The sequence below is a fragment of the Periplaneta americana genome, chromosome 9 (assembly GCF_040183065.1).
Source record: "Periplaneta americana isolate PAMFEO1 chromosome 9, P.americana_PAMFEO1_priV1, whole genome shotgun sequence".
Lineage (NCBI taxonomy): Eukaryota > Metazoa > Arthropoda > Insecta > Blattodea > Blattidae > Periplaneta > Periplaneta americana.
The window spans coordinates 101,493,764-101,517,464 of record NC_091125.1 but is presented as its reverse complement, the minus strand read 5'-3'; the positions used below and the strand labels follow the sequence as shown (position 1 = coordinate 101,517,464).

General features: G+C 33.6%; 1 protein-coding gene across 1 annotated transcript; it reads left to right on the top strand.

The window, feature by feature from the left end:
• The first annotated feature begins 2,394 nt into the window (after positions 1-2,394).
• On the top strand, positions 2,395-21,891 carry LOC138705684 (RYamide receptor-like). Its single transcript, XM_069834265.1, has 3 exons — positions 2,395-2,459; positions 9,929-10,175; positions 20,729-21,891. The coding sequence occupies exons 1-3, from the start codon at positions 2,400-2,402 to the stop codon at positions 20,935-20,937; spliced, it is 516 nt and encodes a 171-aa protein (XP_069690366.1). The 5' UTR covers positions 2,395-2,399; the 3' UTR covers positions 20,938-21,891.
• The last annotated feature ends 1,810 nt before the right edge of the window (positions 21,892-23,701 follow it).

The window sequence follows — 23,701 nt, the reverse complement described above, 5'->3', positions numbered from 1 at the left end:
GTCTCCAAAAAAAAAAAAAATTGCGTACCAATTCTCTCCCTCGTCTAAATTCAATTTTGGAGGTAGAATACCATCATGTAATCTCTCCAACCACCATTATCATCATCTGTATACACATCATAATTCTTCATATATTATGTATTGATAGTTTATATCAATTTACATTTGTCCAAATAACGGTTCTGTAGAATACATTTATATTAAACTAATTGGTTTAGTTTTTAAATTGTTGAGGTAGCACGTGGGAGATGGGTAGGTAGATTGAATTCAATATTTAAGAGTTTTCATTGTATATGTTGTTTAGCCATTTAGTCAACTGTCCGAAGGCAGATTTGAACCTCATAAGTAACACCAATAAGGCATCACTCATGAGGCAACTAGACCAAGAGATAATGGAGTAGGATGGCCAGTTCCTTTCCCCCTGCAATGCATACATCGCCGATTAGCTACATATTCCACTAATCACACTTCAGATGCATACAAACTAATTTATTGTTCTTCTGACACATATCATCAAGTGAGATGTAGGCCTACTGCCTGATAATAGATATAGCCTACATATCAGCCAGAACCTCAATCAGAAGTATCATTATATATATGATTCTTATATCATCTAATTTCCGTAGGATCTGTGCACAAGAGCTTCATTTCATTTGCCATGTGTTTAATGTTGTGTATTTTACTGCACCGGAAGGCATATGGGCATATAGTTTTCTCCCATACAATAAGTAAACCCTAGTCCTAACACAGTCACTCCAAAGAGAAAAATAAAAAATTATTTATTTTCTACATATTAAACTCTGCTTTTCTCAGGTTGATTATGGCCTAAGATTAAACGAGAATTCTGTTTAATTTATAACAAAACCGTTCCCAAGCAAGTTGTTAGTAAATACGAAGTAAAAGTGAAAGATTCCATTTTATAGACTGTCTATATGTGATGGTCGAAATTTATAACTTATCTTATCAGTGTATGACGTCATTATTTTATTTTTTACACATTTCATTTTGACACAGTCATCTATCGGTCGGTGCAATATCGTAATAAACGTGATAGTGCTGTCTCTATAATGAAATGCAGGAACTTCATCTTACGAAAGAAAGTGATATCAGGTGTTTAAATTCCCGTAATAATGTCTCCATTACAACCTTAAGTATAATTATACCATGTTGAATTTTTCGTACACTACTTTTAACACTTGAATATAAATAATTGATTAAATGGCGATCTTACTCGTGTTAATTATGTAAGCATGTGCGGCTTACAGCTGTTTCGGTGCTATTCGACACCATCCTCAGAGCCTACTAGATCTCGGCGCTATTTCATTCCAAACTCGATACAAAGAACACATTAAAGCAATAACCAGAGGGCACAATACATCTACATATGCTGAACACATAACTCATGCTAACCACACATACAATAACATAAATACAGACATGGAAATCCTACACATTCAACCCAAAAACCAAAAACTCAACACACTAGAACAATATGAAATATACAGACACACTAAAACACACCCCAGTCAAATTCTCAACACACAGATCAATTTCAGAACACACACACTATTTGACACAACTCTTCATCACACGAACGCACCCACACAACAGGCAGCGAAGTTGAGATAGCGCCGAGATCTAGTAGGCTCTGAGGATGGTGTCGAATAGCACCGAAACAGCTGTAAGCCACACATGCTTACATAATTAACACGAGTAAGATCGCCATTTAATCGATTATTTATAATTATACGTTTCTCGTTAAATATATTTTATATATTTACATTCTTGAAATAAACAATCACTATTTCCATTTTCACGTTCTACATAAATAATAAGACTTGTTCGCTGTATTATCTTACACGATTTTGTTTCATTAGATCTCACCTCGAATAAGTCCGTAGGGTTTGTTATGTTACTCATAACGACAAAAATGGACTCATACGTAATTAGTGAGGACGAAGACACGTTTTATAAATTCGTATTCGATATAAAAAAACTAGTTTCTAGATATGAGAGATATCGATGACATTAAATTTCCATACAAATCCTGAAAAAATATCCTACTTCATAAATAACAAAACTTTCTTTGTACAATATCGTCGGCTTACAAACAAAACACATTAAGTCAAAAATAATACTTTTGAGAAAAAGGCGTAGGTATGTAATACACATAATTAATGTGTGTAAAGTTAGGATTGGAAAATAAAATACATTTAAATAGAAAGAATTAACTAAAAATAATAGTATTTTGAGGATTCAATTTCTTAGAAGAAAAACGCCTTTTTCTCAGAAGTCATAATTTTGACTAAATGTGTTTTGGTTGTAAGCCAACGATATAACGAATAAGCATAAATATTTAGTGATTTAACGCGTACTTTCTTTTGTTGCAGATGATCAAAATGATGGTGATTGTCGTCATAATTTTCACAGCGTGCTGGTTGCCGTTCAATATTTTAATGGTAAGTACGTCTAAACTGCTATGGCTGAGTAGATTACGAATCTACGATCGGTAGTTCGATTCCAGGCGTGGACAGAGATTTACCTCCGTTCCACGGTACTGAATGTCCGTACCTTTTCTTTTACTTGTCCTGCGACGTCTACGCGGTGGCCCTGCGTTGTGCTGTCCACACACTCAGGGAGGCTCACTATGGACGAGAATTCTGATGTTGGTCAAAAAGGAAAGCCACATTATCTAGATGATGTTGTAGCGCCCGATAAAAGAAAAGAAGTGAATCTGTCAGAAATTAAATATTAAGGACGAGTTTGTTGACAGATTTTAAGCGCAACAATTCATTCAGAAACAATGAAATAACACTCTTACTGTCATTATTATTATTATTATTATTATTATTATTATTATTATTATTATTATTATTATTATTATTATTATTATTATTATTATTATTACTTGTGTTGCTGCTGTTTTGTCACTGTACATGTAATGGATAAAAGTTGCAGGTTTTGCGTTTAGTGGAAACTCTAGTCATGTTTCCGTTAAATTTAACATGGCACGAATTATTCATTATCTGTATTCTGTTATACCGTCGGTTTACAAGCGGAACACATTATGTCAAAAATATTACTTCTGAGAAAAGGGCGTTTAAAATTCTTGACAAAACTGAATCCCCAAATTTTAATTTTTTAGTAAGTTGTTTATCTTTATATGTATTTCATTTTCAAATTCCAAGTTTATGCCCCACACATTATGTGCATTATATACGTCTTTTTCTCTGAAGTAATATTTTTTACTTGATGTGTTTCATGATTTAAGCTTATGTGGGGCGATGTTCTTTATGGCTTTAATTCGCGGAGACCTGTGTTTGTGTATTGTACGACTTGTCTCATCTTGATTACACAATTTTAACACTATATCACTGAGGAATATATATATATATATATATATATATATATATATATATAACTTTCTCGTGTTAATGAACTAATCAACAAGGATAACATTAAACCTAGTTCACTATCACCAGTACGTTATATAGCATACCAACATATAAGACATCATCGTATTCATCATCATACACAATCTCGCTATCGCGCTTGTGGAATACTCTACCCAATGATATCAGAGACTGTCGGAATTTAGCAGTGTTCAAAAACAAACTTATTAAGCATTTTCTTACTGCGTAGAGTAGGTTTAATTTTTAATAAAATAGCTATTTTCTTTCTTCTTAACTTCTACAATTGTTTACATTATATTATTATTATCTTATTCAGTTTTGTGTGTAAAATTGTAGTGTACCTTCTAAATTTGTAGTGTTTTTGTAAGGCAGTTTTACTCCTGGTTGATTGTTAGAGAAGGCCGTATGGCCTTAACTCTGCCAGGTTAAATTATTATTATTATTATTATTATTATTATTATTATTATTATTATTATTATTATTATTATTATTAAAGTGTCTAGCCTTTATTAATCAGCAAATCTTTATTAGCCTACTTTGATTTTTATTGTATTTGTAAATTTTATTCTTAATATTGTAGTTGTAATTCCCTGGTAGAGGGGAAGAGAAGGCCTGATGGCCTTATCTCTACCAGGTTAAATAAATCAATAATAAATTAATATATAATAAATTATATATATTCCTCAGTGATATAATGTTAAAAGTTGTGTAATCAAGATGTATAATGTTTCGCTTGTAAACAGACAATATTATGGAGGTCCATGTCCTTCTGTCGTAATTTGAAAAGATCTATAATTCTATAATTTATGAAAGTCGACTCAAATCTATTACAATAATGAAAATCCTCCATTAAATTATTATGATACATACGCCTCAACACGCTTTTAGAAATATGATATTCTTTTCCTGGATGTTGTTTTACGGTTTTTTAATACTATATCGTGTAATCTTTAGAATTGTTTCTATTTTGGTTAGTAGTGAGATTACTGATTTCATCTCATTTTGTAGGTCATACAAATCAACGTAGCTTAGTACTTCAATTTAATTCCTTTCAAATGTTTTCGTTTCTAATTCACTGAGTACCCTAGTTTTTTTTTAATCGTATAGGTTATAGAAACTTTGGTATAACTGCGTCATGTCATGTCAGCTTCTCTCTCTCTTTCTCTCTCTCTCTCTCTCTCTCTCTCTCTCCCTCCCTCCCTCCCTCTTATACGTAGGAGGGACCCGAAGGCTTGCACTGCAGCTTGAGGCTTATTGTACTTACCACTCCTGTTTTCTGAATGACTGGGTAGCCCAGTGGTCGTCAGCATGCGCTGAAATGGATAAAGGGTAAGAAGAGTTTCGGAATATGTACCGTCGTGCAGAAGGGAGAGAGAGAGGAAGAATACCCCCCAGCGGCCACGGACGCGTGATAATGCAATGTTTTATTAGCGGGTAAAAGACGCTAGCCCGAGGGTGCACTGTGCTGATGACCGCTGGAGTAACCGAAAGGCCTTGCTCTTGTACAAGTACAACACGCCGCACCGTGAACTTAATCCGAGCTAATATATGGATGATGATATATGAATTAATTCGGCTTCAATTGGTTGAGGGACAACCCCGGAAAAACCCCAACCAGATCCAGATGACTTGTCCCAAATCAGGATTTGAACCCGGGGCCTGCACGTTTCATGGCCAGATGTGCTAACCATTAATCCACAGCGGTGGACTAAAATTCCAGCTTGCATATTATGGTTTTAGACTCATGCATTTCACATGAACACGTTTTCATTAAAAATACAGCAGCTGTTCGTTTGCAAGGGGTTGTTGTTGAAGCAGGAGTCACACCGCAAGCCACTGGAACTTAAAATGCCTCGAGGCAACCTCCAGACTCGGTGTACACTTGTGTTGAAAGTAAAATTAAACATTACTTGAATTCCAAACACTGACAGCTTGCACATTTATATCTCGGTTTACAGACACGTCGTGACAATCCGAAACCCAAACACCGCCAGTTCAAACACGGAGATGACAACAGGTTAACACGAGTAGCTCCAATTGTAACTTTGTTTAAATTTATCTTTTACTTCTCTTAACTGTATTTTCTTTCTCCTGTCATAGATATGTCAGATATGTGACTAATATATCTACGCAATAGAGATGAAGACTGACACGATACAAAATGATCCATGTTGAATCTTTCGTACACTACTTTTAACACTTGAATATAAATAATTGATTAAATGGCGATCTTACTCGTGTTAATTATGTAAGCATGTGTGGCTTACAGCTGTTTCGGTGTTACTTGACACATCCTCAGAGCCTACTAGATCTACTTCGCTGCCTGTTGTGTGGGTGCGTTCGTGTGATGAAGAGTTGTGTCAAATAGTGTGTGTTCTGAAATTGATCTGTGTGTTGAGAATTTGATTAGAGTGTGTTTTAGTGTGTCTGTATATTTCATATTGTTCTAGTGTGTTGAGTTTTTGGTTTTTGGGTTGTATGTGTAGGATTTCCATGTCTGTGTTTATGTTATTGTATGTGTGGTTGGCATTAGTTATGTGTTCGGCATATGTAGATATATTGTGTCCTCTGGTTATTGTTTTAATGTGTTCTTTGTATCGAGTTTGGAATGATCTGCCTGTCTGTCCAAAGTAGAAACTGTCGCAACTATTGCATGTGAGTTTGTATACGCTTGTGTGGTTGTATTTATTTGTTTGTGTGTTGAGTTGTCTTTGTAGTGTGTTTTCTGTTCTGTATGCTATGTTGTATTTCTGTTTTCTGAATGAGGATACGATCTTGTGTGTGTTTTTGTTTTCGTATGTTAGTGTGATGTATTTCTTGTGTTCTTGTGTTTGTGTTGTGTTTTGTGTGTTTTTGTGTTTGTTGAGTTTTTGTTTTGTCTTCCTTATGATGCTTACATGCTTACATAATTAACACGAGTAAGATCGCCATTTAATTAATTATTTACATAATGATCGACTTCTTCCTTTTCGTCAGACAATAATTTTATTATTAGTATTAGTATCATTATCATAATCAAACATAGTCATTTCTTCTTCGTTCTTGACACTATCATGTACTTCGTTTTTATCAGTATCATGCTCGTCATCTTTAACACCAACACGTTTCTCTTATTTTCTGTTATCTTCATATTCTTCCTTTTTATCATTATCAAATTCTTCTTATTTTTTACCACCATCATATTCCTCTTATTCTTTATTATCACATTCCTCTTCTTCTCTGTTAATGTTATGTTTCTTGTAATCTTTATCATTATAATGTTCTTACTATCACCATCTTGTTCTTCCTCTTTACTAACATTATATATTTGATACTCTATATCGGAGTCAGGTTCTTCTTCTTTTTTATCACTAACATATTCTTAGTGTTTGTCACAGTCTTGTTTCTCTTTCTCTTTATCACCATCATGTTCCTCTTATTCCTACTCACCATAATATTAATTTTACTCTTAGTCATTATCATGTTGTTCTTACTATTTGTGACAGCCTTTTTCTTTTTTTACTTTTTCACCAACATGTGGTCCTTAATTTTACCACCATCATGTTTCTCTTCTACATTATTAGCAACATGTATTTCTTACTCTTTATTACCAACAGTCATGTTCCTTTTGCTCTTTGTCACAGTCATGCTTTTACCCTTTGTTACATGCAAGTTGTATTTGCTCTTCGTTTAATTCTTGAAATTTTTACTCTTTATCAAATTCAAGTTCTTTTTGCTCTTTGTCACCGTAATGCTTTTATCCGTTGTTACATGCAAGTTGTATTTGCTCTTTGTTTAATTCTTGTAATTTTTACTGTTTATCAAATTCAAGTTCTTTTTGCTCTTTGTCACCGTAATGCTTTTACCCTTTGTTACATGCAAGTTGTATTTGCTCTTTGTTTAATTCTCGTAATGTTTACTCTTTATCAAATTCAAGTTCTTTTTGCTCTTTGTCACAGTCATGCTTTTACCCTTTGTTACATGTAAGTTGTATTTGCTCTTTGTTTAATTCTTGTAATTTTTACACTTTATCAAATTCAAGTTCTTTTTGCTCTTTGTCACCGTCATGCTTTTACCCTTTGTTACATGCAAGTTGTATTTGCTCTTTGTTTAATTCTCGTAATGTTTACTCTTTATCAAATTCAAGTTCTTTTTGCTCTTTGTCACCGTCATGCTTTTACCCTTTGTTACATGCAAGTTGTATTTGCTCTTCGTTTAATTCTTGTAATTTTTACTCTTTATCAAATTCAAGTTCTTTTTTCTCTTTGTCACAGTCATGCTTTTACCCTTTGTTACATGCAAGTTGTATTTGCTCATTGTTTAATTCTTGTAATTTTTACTCTTTATCAAATTCAAGTTCTTTTTACTCTTTGTCACCGTCATGCTTTTACCCTTTGTTACATGCAAGTTGTATTTGCTCTTTGTTTAATTCTCGTAATGTTTACTCTTTATCAAATTCAAGTTCTTTTTGCTCTTTGTCACCGTCATATTCTCCTTGCTGTCTGTCATAGTAATGTTCTTCTTGCTCTTCGTCATGTGGATTATGCACGGGTTGAAGGAAATAGGCATGACATAATCAAGAGAAGTTGCAGGAATACGTGAAATATCTAGCGAAAAGTCAAGAAGCGCCTGAATAATACAGTAGAGCGTCTCGTTTAGGCACAGTGAAAACGTAAACTAAGTGCAGGTAAAGTGTGGGGGGGAGGACGAGCCGTACGATAAACACGAGGGATGCACAAGGTTTTAGTTACAACATTTATGGCGGAGCATTAATTGAAATTATATTTTCCAAAAACACACTAATTGCATAACGTTATCATATACATATTTTAACAAACAAGCAATTGTAACGTTGAAATAATTCAATAAGGCCCCTGAGACAAATAACGCCATGTAGGCTATATCTTTAACGCCACCCTATTAATTCTTGTTAACGACACTTGATTTTGGTAGTGCACTACTGTAGCCTGCATTCGCTTGCCATGTAGTGATGAAATGAGTTACTAGCTGTCCGCTGACATTTACCAGTGACATGATATTCCACCATTTTGCTGTTGTGTGTTGATAGTGAAAGGCTGTTCTTATCTCAAGATAAGAGACAATATTTTATTTTGTGTGTTAAGCAAATGATAAATACACTAAACTATATATTTTCAAGGTCCTTAAACATTCTTCTATGCAGAGAAAATATTTTCTATCTATAAAATTTGAAAATGTTAGAGAAACAGGCGTTTAATGTTATCAATTACTCAGTAGCACTTTAACGCCACATGGCGTTAAAATTTTAAGACATGTTAATACGGTACTCATTTGTTTAACGATAGTCCTCAGTTTTTTAATAGTACTTTCATTGCTTTTATGTTCATATCTTATGAAGTATTTACATGGTAAATGTGGAAACATAAGGAAAAACACTAACCTTTCAACTTAAAAATGTCCAGAATGTACAGTGTGATGATATTGGTTAAACTGTTTATCAAACTCTTAATTTTTTTGTTTTACTTGTGGAAAACATTCATATTTAACTAAGGTTAATGCTTTTGCGTTTATAACTTTCTACTGTCTCTCGTTGTCTCCTTTTTTGAAAGTAAGGAGTTACCGGAAAACATGTTTTCCTCATCCATCTGGTGTTTCAGCTTCAGATCAAGAATATTTCATTAGTGATTTTGTACTCTTTATTATATTAACAGAAACTCAAATGTAGTTGCTTAGTTCAATTTGTGTCACTTAGGAAAAATAATTCATTAATAATTATAAGTGTATAGGTTACTAGAAAATAGGTGGCGTTAATTAGACAAGTTGTTCCTAATAACGTCAGTGTACAACGTTTTCGTATTTGAGTTCTAATTCTTCTCCAGTATACAATATCACCATTTTTATTGTGGTATTTTCTAAAGATAAGATTAAAGTTTCTTTGTCGTAATTTTTGTCTTTGTACGTAACTTATTTCCAGAACAACAGCGACTTAAGTGTTAAGGTGGAGTTGTTTGGTACGTGTACCTTATAACAAATCAAATTTTGATACTTATATGATGTTGCTTTCAAGCAGCATTTGTTACGGTCATGAATTTCATTCTCTGTATGACTAACATAGTATCATCGTCTTCTGTGGCCGAATTAACAAAATTACAGTACTGTAATTATGTTTAGGAAATAGTGTTGTTACTCCTGACCAATAGGCTATAGTGTAATATTCTGGTAACACGTTTTGAAGGAAATCAAGATACCTTACTACGTTAAGATGGTTATCTGAAACAACTGGTTGTGTCCGCATGTGAGTGCTGACGAATGACATGAGACTGATGCCCGTGACTTTTAAACAGCTGTATGTCAGATATTGTTAAGAACAGGACATATGTTCATATAAACTTTTTTGTTCGGAATCACCAATATTATCACCCCTCACACTATGTACCTTTCCTTCTGACTCACCCTGTATAAATTCGGCTTCTAAATATAACGTGTTTTGTTATTTAAGAGTTATTAATTTTTTCAATCCTATGTGTATTTGTAAACTTTGTTTCTCTTTAAAACAGGTGGCGTTAGACAACGATGACAGCATCTCAAGTTGGCCAGGAATTCCTTACTTGTGGTTCGCGTTCCATTGGCTCGCGATGTCACATTCTTGCTACAATCCTGTTATTTACTGCTGGATGAACGCTCGGTTTAGGGCAGGATTCTGCACAGCGCTGGACCACGTGCCGTGCGTCAGAAGACTTCTTCCGCTCAACGCCCGTCATCGACACAGTAACACGTCCTCCGTCACTGGCATCGCTCTCACAGGTACGGCTCGTAATTGGACAAAATCATTTCTTCTAGGGTGTACCAGCTATACTTTGTGCACATATTTTTATATACTTCATAAAATAAGTTTCAGCAATTTATAGGATAAAATATAAGTCAAAATCATAATAAAATGACATGTTGCACAGCTGTTAAGAAACTTCATTTCAGATTTGAATCTCGAATTGGCATTATTATTACTATTAAAGACAGGTTTCAACCTCATAAGTGACATCAAAAAGGCATCACTCATGACACAACTAAGTCGAGAGCTAAGGTGGCCAGTTCCATTATTATTATTATTATTATTATTATTATTATTATTATTATTATTATTATTATTATTATTATTATTATTATTATCATTATTATTATTCACTTCACTGCAATCGATTTTAATGTGATTAATAGTTGTAAAACATTATTCAAAAACATTCTAATATATTTTCAAACTTAACAGGCGTGAATACTCGTAGACTTATATTCAAACAAACCATGCATAAATAATTTCCATTCTGAATGCAGACTTTTGTGCCCATATTATTAAAGCAATTTAAGGGTTTAAAATTAATTAGCGTATTTGTATTACGATTTATGTTTTAAAATTCATCATTTTTCGGAGTTCTAGGTTAATATTGCATTGACATTTTATTCTAATACTGACCCATATTATTCTCGTATTCTATTTTAAGCTATATTTATAATCATATTGGAAAAATATAGACGGTCCTGACTATTCTAAAATCTTTTGAGAGTTTTATACCATGGAGATCAAGCTTTTGCGTTAGTCCCCTGCATGTTTGTGTTGTTCTTTCACTTCAGTTTTTTTTTATATTGAAAATGTTATAGCCCATTAATTTATCACTGAGCACCAAGTCCACATTAGTAGAAGGTATGTTATTTCACAGAGAAATTGTAAGTGATCGCTGATTGTTACGAATGTGGCTGGAATAATTTCGGCTTCTTCACAAAGGATTTAGAACTCATAGTAGTGGGTCTGGATGAAAAATATCTGCTGCTGTTTGCATACAATTCAATCAATGTTGATTGTTTCACGATGGAAATAACTTGACTTTCTGTAGTGTGAACCAATACCGGTATTGATTCTTAAAACTTCTCTTTGTGCTCCTAATAATATAATAATGACAATAATTTTGTGGATATACAGTATGCACAAGATAAAGAAGTTTATAGAATTTTTATCTAATAGACATAATGTAAAACGTTTTCTCTTTGTCCAAATACTAAAGGTTGTGATTTGAAGAACTGGTGTAGCCAGCACAATAGTGGCATAGTAGTGGTAGTTAAAATTTGACTTTACATATAGCATACCGTCGTTGTTCCTGAAATAGCTCCTATGTGCAAAATATAAAATTTTTCAGTAGGAAGAAAAAACACATTTATTCATTCTATGGCAGTGTTACATAGGATATTGTGAATTCTTACATTATCGAAAGAATGAAATATAATTACATATAGGAGATTTTATTATTTGGTGTATCACAATTTAAGTTATTTGATAGAGCAAAAATCTGATAATCGATAAATATATCACATAGGAGTTATTGCAGGAACAACAACGAATTAAGTTTCTCTCAGGATACCTTACACAGCGTAATATAGGAAGATAACATTGGTCTCAAAAGATAAACATAGACATTTCGGTTTAGTATAAACAATTTGTTTCCCGTGGTTTTTAGATAAAATTTAACATACTTCAGTTCGTCTTCAATTTAAAGCATATTATATCATGTAGATCATGTAGTTACTCCCTACAGTAATCCAGATGTTACTTCTTGTAAAATGAAATGTTCAAAATATTAATCTCACTTTATCATTTTTAAAACAAAATAGTTTAACTTTATCCGAGTGGGTTCACGTATGAAACTGGGACGACGAATACAGGACGAACTCACAGTGACTGACTGTCACTGTAGACGAACAGAGACTTAGGAGACATCTAACGGCGACTTGTGCACTACGTCATTTTCATCTCTTGCAGAGTCGTATGCAATAGCATTTGATAAAAACTGCAATAGTTTTTGTTCTAATATATTAGTTACCCTTAAGTAAAGAAAGGAGGACTATACAATATAAACCTATACATGAAGAATACCAACCAAGAACGGAAGTGAAGCCAACAAAGTATAAAAGTAATAAATATATATCAGCCTTAAGACGCTCATGCTAATAATCTCAAAATCAAAAACAAAATAGAACCTGAACTACTCTATAATATGAATAAAAGAAAATGCAACTTAAAGAAGAGAACAATAAGCAACACTTTTAAACACACTTTTTCTCACACAATCAAATCAATTTCTTCGAAAGCATTTTTCAGTAACTGCTTTCAAGTTCTCAACTGTTATTGAAATGTGTAGTGACTTTTGACCCGCCTTGTATACAGGGTGTTTAAAAAATACGGGGCATAATTTCAGGTATGTATTTCTCACATGTAGACAATCAAAATAGTTCATTACAACATGTGTCCGGAAATGCTTTATTTCCGAGTTATGGCCTCCACAACATTGAAATTTACCGGAACGTTTTTCTTTCCGCAGGTTGTTGCAGGAGACATTAAGAGGGCACTCTGACAGTTCATTCCGAGGCGAAGGTTACATCCAGTGTTGTATAGGCGTTAGACTGTGCGACATGTATTCAAATCAAGAGCTGGCAGAGATACACTTCATGTACGGTAAGGCGGACGGCAATGCTGCGCTGGCACGTCGTTTGTACCAGGAGAGGTACCCACAGCGACAATGTCCAGATCGGAAGACATTTGTACGTCTCCATTACCGTCTGTGCGAGTATGGAAAATTTAACTCTCCTGGTTTGGGAAGGGGACGACCAAGATATACAACTCCAGAAGTACATGAGGAGATTCTGGAGGCTGTGAACATGACTCCTTCTATCAGCACACGAAGGGTAGCGTTGCAAGTCAATGTTCCTCATACGACTGTCTGGAGACTGTTGAAAGAGTATCAATTATATCCTTATCATTTGCAACGTGTACAGGCCCTGTCACCAGCAGATTACCCTGCACGAGTTAGGTTCTGTCAGTGGTTCTCGCAGCAGTGTGGTGTAAATCCGAACTTTCCTGCCTTAGTATTATTTACTGATGAAGCACAGTTCACACGAGATGGCTTAACAAATTTCCACAATCAGCATGTATGGGCGTATGAAAACCCATGTGCAACTGTTCCATCTCATCACCAGGTGCGGTTCTCCCTCAACATGTGGGCCGGTATCATTGGTGATCGATTAGTTGGACCCCATGTACTTGTAAACAGACTTACACAAACTTCCTGGAAAACACCATACCTCACGTTTTAGAAGACACTCCACTGATCAATCGTTAACACATTCACTTCTTGCATGATGGCGCTCCTGCACACTTCAGTCGTACGGCTCGCCGGTACTTGGATCGAAGGTTTCCTGATCGATGGATAGGTAGAGGTGGCCCAATTGCTTGGCCTCCACGCTCACCTGATCTGAACCCTCTCGATTTCTATTTGTGGGGCCATTTAAAATCATTGGTTTATTCGTCTCCGGTGCCTGATTTGGAATCCCTTCGGAATCGAATTGTGGCATGTTCTGAGGACATACGCAGTACTCCTGGAGTTTGGGATCGTGTTCGCCGGTCAATGCGACATCGATGTGAGGTCTGTATTCAAGCAGGAGGTGGACATTTTGAACATCTTCTGTAATGACAACGACCTGCGGAAAGAAAAACGTTCCGGTGAATTTCAATGTTGTGAAGGCCATAACTCGGAAATGAAGGATTTCCGGACACATGTTGTAATGAACTATTTTGATTGTCTACATGTGGGAAATACATACCTGAAATTATGCCCCGTATTTTAAACACCCTGTATACAGTATATTTGTATATACCTACGTATTAATATTTCTGGTGATTTGTTTGATTTAGGCCTGAGTTTTAAACTATCATGTTATCATACGTGCATAATTAACTCCCATCAGCAGTGAAATAATCGTACATAAGAATATGTTATACAAAATATGCAAATAGTTGGTTAATATAATTCTCATACACATTTTTTTTTATCTCAAGATAAAAATTATATTCCATATTTTTATTATGCTACATAATACCGTAGGTTGAATATTATTAATTTTGTACTTGTTGGCCTCCTTTCTAGGATGTAAATATTTTTAAATGCCAGACACAAACGAAGCTCACGCAAGAGGATTATACAGACCAATGAACAGACAGCAATCAAAAGCCTAGTTTTGCGACTCGTGAGTATCAAAATTATGTGAGGTGTGATCAAATGGAATTCGGTCAAGCTACTTTCCTGTTTTGTTTGTATAAACTTATTTATTTATTTATTTATTTATTTATTTATTTATTTATTTATTTATTTATTTATTTATTTATTTATTTATTTATTTATTTATTTATTTATTTATTTATTTATTTATTTATTTATTTATTTATTTATTTATTTATGTATCTATCTGTCTGTCTATCTATCTGTCTGTCTGTCTGTCTGTCTGTCTGTCTGTCTGTCTGTCTGTCTGTCTGTCTGTCTGTCTATCTATCTATCTATCTATCTATCTATCTATCTATCTATCTCCAAGTTTACAGAACCCTATTTTACCCGAAGGTATATTAGGCCTGTAATTAAATCATACATATTATAGCCCTGTACAAATACTTACATAAAATATATACATAATTATGTCATAAAATACACATATTATATTACATGTGTATGACATAATAAAAATCATAGTTATATTATATACAAATACGTAGATATGAGATGAAATAGATATAATACAGTACATAGAAATAGATACCGTTCACAATATATGAAAAACAGACATATTACATGCAATACAGTCCCAGGATATATCACACAGAATTGTTACATGAAAAAAAAATTAAGCATTTCGTAGAAACATACATATTTACTTTTAAGGACGTATATGACATAAAAATGACATGAAATAGACACATGACATACAAATGCATGTTCAACACATAAGACATAGATATTATATAAAATATACAGACAAGACACAAAAAAAAAGAAAAATTACATAAAAACTTATATATGATCTGAAACAGTGATATTATAGCTATTATTATTGTGATTATTAGTATTATTATTAATAGTAGTAGTAAACTTATAAACTTATTTGTAGTGTAATCGAAAATATTGTTGCAATCTTGCAATCTATTAGCGTGTTGTCTATACCTAGATAGATGCATATTATATCAATGTTCTATGTTAGAATAAATGTCTGTGTCTTCCTCAAAAACATTTATAAACTCAGGGATATAGACGTCATAGAATTAATGGTGGGCGCTAGAAGGACCATAACAAACAATTCGTCTCATTCCGTCATAAATTTGGAGTCCCAACAACAACAATATTAAGGAAATTTCTACGATAGCTTCGAAGGGTTCTCTGCAGATTTTATGTACTTCAAGTTACAGTTGAATTTTCTCAGTCTATTTTATTTTTTATCTGTTTTTTATTTTACTGTAAATTTTCATTATTGTAAAACATTATATATTGTAAATTTCAGTTTATTGCAAACAAACTTCTTGTAAGACATTTTTAACGTCACACTTTAAATGTTACTGTTTAACATTCTTTCTCTTTGGCAACCTCACCAGGTTGAGGAAGATTTATTTATTTATATAATTAGCCTATATAACAGAGTGTCTGGGTTAAAGACAAACATAAATAACATAATATAATTGGTGAATTATACATTATAATTTTGTAACATAAAGCACAATCGATAGAAAATCTCTCGGAGATTTATTGTCACATTTGCAGTCATTGTTAAGAGCAGAGACAGAATAAGGACAGGTTATGCATCAGTCGTTTCCTTGTCAGTCAAGATGTGGGCGCCCAGTTTAAAGTGCTGTAGTGCGTGCCCTGGTTTGCAGATTTTAATCAGTTACACGTGCACGAAGGGAAAGAAATGTGGATCCTCCCACACGCAAATCCATTTACGTGTGGGATACAACTCTACGAGAGATTGGAATAAAAACAGGAACACATCCTAAAAGCATGTTACCGAACAGACTGTGGATCAGGTGCATCAGTCATTCGCTGGAAGCCCACGTAAGTTAATTACACAGGCTAGCTGGGAATTGCAAGTTCCTCATTTAACAGTTCACGATATTCTTCACAAGAGCCTCCGTTTGCGAGTTTACAACTCTAACTCCATCATCTTAAACCAGACGATTGCCACAAAAGAGCTGATTTCGGTGATGAGATGATTCGTCATATCGATGAAAATCAGCATGCACTGCACTTTATACTCTGGCGTCCACATCTTGACTAACAAGGAAACGACTGATGCGTAACCTGTTCTCATTTCGTTTCTGAGCTTGCTCGGCAGGTTACCCAACAATGACCTTGAAAATGTGACAGAACAAATGTCGGAGAGATTTTCTATCGATTATGCTTTATGTTACGAAATTATATGTCAATTATTGCAATATACGTTACCCGGCACTCTGTATTTTGTTGAACATTTTGCACGTGATAACATCCATAGCCTCTTCATCATATGTAAAAAAAAATACGCATTATTAGAACGCTCTTTTGAAAAGTTCGAACACATAGCCAAAGTGATAAGTTTGGGCTGTATGGCGAGTTTGTTAAACTGTCCAATACACGTGCTTTAGACGTTGTTCGCAATATGCAGACTCACGTAACAGTATAACCAGAAACCGTCTCTTAGATTTATTGGTACTATATTCTTGATCGTTTCAGAGAGGTTAAGTATAGAGTAGTTCCTTTCTAGATTGACAACTTCCGACACTAGGAAATTGATTTTCTGCTCTTTGATATGTTATAGACGATATTTCACTATGGACTCTTGTTTCATGTAATTCCATAAGCAAGCTCGCACATTCGAAACAACAATTTTGGTTAAAATGCAAATTGAAAGAAAGTAGTTTCATTTTATGACTCCTTAATCCCTTTTTATTGTGTTAAATATGAATTAAGATATTCAAAAAAAGAATTCATTACGTTAATATTATGGAGGAGAAGGGAGATTTGAGTACTGAAAAACTGGTGAAATTCAATATGTTTTTTTTCTCTCTCAGCAATGAATAACTCTGTAATTTTTAACTTTTATATGCTCTATATACGCTATTTCTGCAAGTCTATACTATTTTCAGATTTAGCAAAACCTGTCACCATTACGGGTAATTAACAATTCAAAATTGCAGCTGCATTTTGTGCATTGAAATGTTATTTCCTTGACAATTTCTACAAATATCAATATTTTTTTATATTTAATTCTGAATGTAAAATGAAGATACGTTGACTTACTACAATCTTTGAAATATTTTCAGTAGAATTATTTTTTTATTTATATTTTAAATCAGATTTTTTTAAATTTTATTGGGTCAAAATATTTAAAAACAATTAACTATAAGTGTTAAACTAATAGTTCTAGGTAGGTTTGCTCACAAGTTTGAAACACAGTTGCGCCCAAAATTTCACTGAAATATCTTAAAATCTGTTTGAGTTATCGGACAAATCGTTTTAATAGGCACATGTTACCGGTGCCATTTTGTATTGGTAACGGCAATAGTTTCATTAAATCTGAAAATAGCATACAATATTTCAGAAATAGCATATGTTGAATATATGAGATTTCAAGGTGGCAGAATTATTCATGGCTGAGAAAAAAATATTGAATTTTCCCTTAAAGAAAACTCAGTTACACCTCAGGTAATGATGACTTCTGACTAAGGAAACATAACTTCAATGTTACGTGAAATTTGTGACGGACAAAGCAGCAGTGGGTTCGTCTATCCAGGAACTTAGATTTCTTCACTCAGTTTTATTCCAGTGACATTTAATGGTTTGTGTACAATCATATCCTCGTATCTGAATAGACTTTATACTTTCAAATGGATCCTAAATAAGAAATATTAATCCTGATTGGAATTTCAGTCTTTAATTAAAGAAGAAAGTTAACACAAGCTTGACATTAGTCACATACAGATAAATAAATCATAATAACAATATTTGAGGGATATTATCATATACAGCATACCAGTTAAATGTTAGTTATATGCGTCTCAAAAATAGTTCTTTATTTTTCCTCTTAATCTAGTAGTACATTAAGTTTTATTGTATGATTGCTATTGGACGATTTACTGTTTTCCATAGCTTATTCCATTTCGTTTAGTAGACACACTTAAATCTTATATGAAATTGTATTTATTTATCCTAATTATTATATTCCCTAATGCCTGTATAGCAGTTCATAGGAATTTCCTCAACTTGCCCTTAAAAATAACTTTATCATTATTTCTGATTTGTCATCCGTATAATTTTCTTTACTTTTTGTGTCTACGTAATTTTTTCATATTGGATTTTCATACCCGTGTCTTTAAGGGGTTAAGTACAGCTTACAGCAGTAAAATTTTGGAAATATTCCAATTTTTTTCCTCCATTACTGTATCTTGTACAATAATGAATATTGGTGTGTGTAAAACACTGTCCTTCTGCTATATGAAAAAAATAATTTTAAGATTAAAAAAATTATTTACTTTTTTTTTTTTCAAAATTCAGTTCACTGTGCAGTGATGAAGCGTTTCTCACATAACTCAAAAACTATCCAACATTCTGTGATGGAATTTTTTGTGTGTATTTATGAATATCATATCTACAATACGATCCAAGATCACATCTCTACCTTTGATAGATTGTCTGATAAAAAATAAATTCATTTTAAAAAATGGTCAAATATCAGTATTTTCTTTTAACACAAAATAAAAATATATATATTATTTATTAAGGAATGTAGTTGAAAGAGCATGATATTGTAAACATGAGTTTCAGCAATAAAATAAAAGAGAGAGAACATGAAAAAAGTTAACAAGTTTATGAGTTATGAGGGAAACGCTTCATCGCTGCACAGTAAACGCCACCATTTTGAATGTTGAAAAAAATATATATAAATAAATTTTTTAATCGTAATTTTTTTTTTTCATTTAGCAGAAAGACAGTGTTTTACACATCGATGGCTGAGAACCAGACTGTTCTAAGTCCAACTTTTTATAAGAAAAAAATGTGTGTTTCATTGTGTTCCAGTTCTTACCTGCATAATTTATGAATCTAACAAAATTGTAAATATTCCTCTCCATAAGGTTGCTATGAAGCTATTCCAAATTGTTTCATGAAGCTTTGAATGTCAGCAGCTTAAAATACCTCTTCTGAAAAAAAAAATAGTAAAATGGACTTGGAACAGTCTGGTTCTGGGCCATCGACATACCAATTTTCATTATTGTATAAGATACAGTAATGGAGGAAAAAAAACGTTGAACATTTCCAAAACTTTTACTGCTGTAAGCTGTACCTAACCCCTTGATACAGCCGTGTCGACAATGTGACTCACGAGCACATTGTGGCTCGCAATGATAGCTGTGCATTTCTCTTACTTCCTGCGTTCCCCAACCCCACCCTCTCACTCACTGGAATCAAACTCCGTTCCATTTGCTTATTTGTCTCTCACCTGCAAGTGGCGTATCGTCCAATGTCTCCCTCGAAACCATGTACCTCTACAAAAACGAAAGTTCCAAGGAAGATGGGAGGACGCATTTTTTTGTTGCCAATATGATGAGAATATGAAATGTATGATTTGTTCACAAGTATTACTAGGAAACGGTTTTATAACATAAAACAGCATTATACTACTTGAAGTATTATTATTATTATTATTATTATTATTATTATTATTATTATTATTATTATTATTATTATTATTATTATTATCTCTGTACGTCGATCCTTTTTCAGCAGATGTGCGAATAATGTCGTTAGATCTTCAATTTAAACTCACATATTTACAATGTGATGTTAAATGAAAGCTATATGTAAGGACTTGACAAATGTTGAACTTTTCAAATCTTTACCAAAAAATATGTAAATATCCGAAGCTTCGTTTTTTCGCTTGTTCTGTTGAAGCCATGTTCGCTACAACTTACGTTTGTGAAAAATTATTTTCAACAATGAAAATAGTAAAAACCAAATTTAGATCACGACTGACAGACAAATACCTTCGTGATAAACTACGGCCGACAGTAAGTGACATAATTCCTGATTTTGAAACTGTTGCAGACACAATCTGAAGACAATTAATAGGTTGTGATAATATGTCCTATTTTTTTTTTTTTTTTTTTTTTTTTTTCATTTCTTTCTTCGTTACACTTACTAAAAATTAGTTTGTAGCTTTGTACTGTATAAAATTATATTTAAGTGCTTGACTAATAAGTCAGACAGTTGCTTCACTTCCCTTTCGGATGTCCGCCTCCCTCCATAGGTGCTATGCACGTTGCAGGTTACACAGTGGCTCGGCGCACAATGATATTTTCGCCACGGCTGCCTTAATACATCCGTTTCGACATACAATAGTATGTTGGTTTGTCTAGTTGGTGATTTTCTTTGTCTGAATTCTGTGCATACCTTCAAAATGAATCACTTTAATCTCCAACTGGAATGTCGTTTCACCTCAGATTTATCATTGGTATGTTTCAGGGGTAGATCCCACGGAATCTTCAGTGCTTCATCGAGTGAACACCTGCACAACATACGTAAGCATGCGTCGTAAAACACAGCACCACGCCAATAACTGTGCGCCTGCTCCCAGATCGGGTTCTATCCTGAAGAACTGTCCGCCATCGGTACATCACAACGGACATCGCAGACTTTCTCGCCTCGATAGTTACCCAGAGGATCAAATATAACCTGAATATGCGAGTTCAAAAGTGTGTAGCTACTACATAACTTTAATTAATGTAAAATTCAATTACGTTCTCAAATATCAGTACTAATTACATTGACACTTCTCAAAGACTATCAACAACAGCTCAGGATACAGCGAGTGTAATAAAATGTGAAATACTCGTTCTCGTATTACTATTTTCCACTTTATAAATCATAACTAACAAGTTTGTATTTAGTACACTGAAAGTGAAAATAACAAAAGGAAATTTTACTTAACAAGTAAAGAATAATGCACAATTTTATTTTATTTAGGATTAGCATCAATGATATGAACTGTATTGTAGTACAGTCGGTAATTTCATGAAGCGGTGGCGCTGCTGCGCTTTGTATTCCAGAATTGACTATACAGTGGCAACAGGATATCTCCGAGCCTGAAGACCATCACGATAACGTTCTTCGATTTCTGGAAGCGGACTTGCGGGTGGAAGGGACTGGTGTGGCGGCATTAACTGTATAAAAGCAAATCCTTCACATTGCTGAAATTAAAAACATCGCTCACTGTCACTCTCTGACTCAATTATTTCATCGGGATAGACAAGCAGCATAGATAGCGGTGAGTAGCCGATGTTTTTAGTTTTTACATACACGCATAACAATCCGCTTTACAGAATCATTTGTTTGTTTTTCTCCTTATCTCGCCCTGCTTTCTCTGTTACGTAGGCCAGGCTCGGAGATATTTTGCGTCCACTGTACGCACAGGTTCTGACATCATTTACATGCTGTTCGCCGAAGACATAATAATAATAATGATAAGCCTAAAGTTTCGGATATGTTTACGGTACTGATCTCTGGATGATTAGCGTATAAATCATAACACGGTTTGTAACCATTATAATTAATGACGTTTTATTTAAGGGGTTAAGTACAGCTTACAGCAGTAAAATTTTGGAAACATTTAACATTTTTTTCCTCCATTAGGCCTATTGTATCATGTACAATAATGAAAATTGGTATATATAAAACACTTTTCTTCTGCTTTATAAAAAAATAATTTTATGATTAAAAAAATTATTTAATTTTTTTTTTTTTTTTTTTTTCAAAATTCATTTCACTGTGCAGTGATGAAGCATTTTCCACACAACTCAAAAACTATCCAACATTCTGTGATGAATTTTTTGTCTGTATTTATGCATGTTATGTCTACAATATGATGCAAGATCATTTCTCTACCTTTTGATAGATTGTCTGATAAAAAAAATCATTTAAAAATGTTCAAGTATCAGTACCTACTTTCTTCTAACACAAAAAAATGTTATTTATTAAGGAATGTAGTTGAAAGAGCATGATATTGTAAACATGAGCTTCAGTAATAAAATAAAAGAGAGAGAACATGAAAAAGTATTTAAGTTTATGAATTATGAGGGAAACGCTTTATCTTCATCACTGCACAGTGAACTGCCATCATTTTGAATTTGTAAAAAAGATATAAATATTTTCTTTAATCGTAAAGATATTTTTTTCATATAGCAGAAGGACAGTGTTTTACACATACCAATTTTCATTATTGTAATGGAGGAAAAAATGTTGAATATTTCCAAAACTTTTACTGCTGTAAGCTGTACTTAAACCCTTAAAACGTGATCCACATCACTACATTCAAAGATCAAAGAAGCCATTAATTCTTATGCAATTTCATAACGATTGGCCTTTCATACGAAGACGACTGTGTTAAAAAACACTCCAAGATTAAGGCAGAAAAACAAACAAGTTCTCTTTTTTAATTAAAAGAAATGCCGATTGAATAGGCCTATGTATGGAATCACAGTGCCTTTTACGACATGAGCTTTAACTAGCACAGAACACTTCCACAAAAGAATTTTTATCAAGACTAGATGCTGTCAAATGAAGTAAAAATGCTTTTCGTGCTTGAATTTATAGTAATATTTAAAGCACACTGTATCATGAAACTGTAACACATTTTTATATGTAGGACTACATGCTGCGGAGAGTAGCCTACTAGTTTATCCAATAATAGGAGTTTGACAATTGCAAATGAAAATAATCTCAAAATACTTTTCATATTGCATATCATTTTTGGAAATGGCGTGAAAACAAATAAAAATACAAAAATATCAAGTTACGGATGATGATCGCCGAATTATAGAAGCTATACTACGATGTATATAATTTACAATTATAATGATTACCAGCGATATTCGTCGAGCGATCAGCTCCTTATACAAACCGAAGCTTTAGCACGCCATTTAGTGACTATTAGCTCGCATGATGTGTGTTCCATCGGTAGAGACTACGTACATATTGTTAGCATGAAAGTATCAATTCTTTGCAATCCTGAAAATGCTCCAAAATGTACCTGGTTAAGAAACTATTGGCCGTGACGGGGACAGGCGATTGCGGCCCACGGTCAGTTTTATACGTCAGTTGCGTCCCTATATTTTTTGGGTCATACGTCAATTGCGTACCTGACACAAACAACATTTCCCTTCCCATTTTACAGACTTAAGACTGACTGCAACGTCACCAATTTAACGTTACAGGTAGGTGAAAAATGTTGTTTGTGACATCTTCACCATACAATGTTGGTAGTGCCAATTTTCATCATAAAATGTATTAAAATTCATAAGTTACATTTTCACCATAAAACTACAACCGTATTGGTTGAAACCTAAATAACAGATTCCGGATGAAATCCAACGCGTTCTATACAGTGCTTGGTTTTGTCTCGTCTTGTCGCAGAACGCGTCCTTGGACTATATTAAGTTT

Bases quoted from the DNA above. Each gene is read 5' to 3' on its own strand.
- LOC138705684 (XM_069834265.1), top strand. From the start codon at position 2,400: ATGATGGTGATTGTCGTCATAATTTTCACAGCGTGCTGGTTGCCGTTC. The intron at 2,460-9,928 runs GTAAGTACGTCT...TCTTTAAAACAG, and splicing joins TGCCGTTCAATATTTTAATG to GTGGCGTTAGACAACGATGA. The intron at 10,176-20,728 runs GTACGGCTCGTA...GGTATGTTTCAG, and splicing joins CACTGGCATCGCTCTCACAG to GGGTAGATCCCACGGAATCT.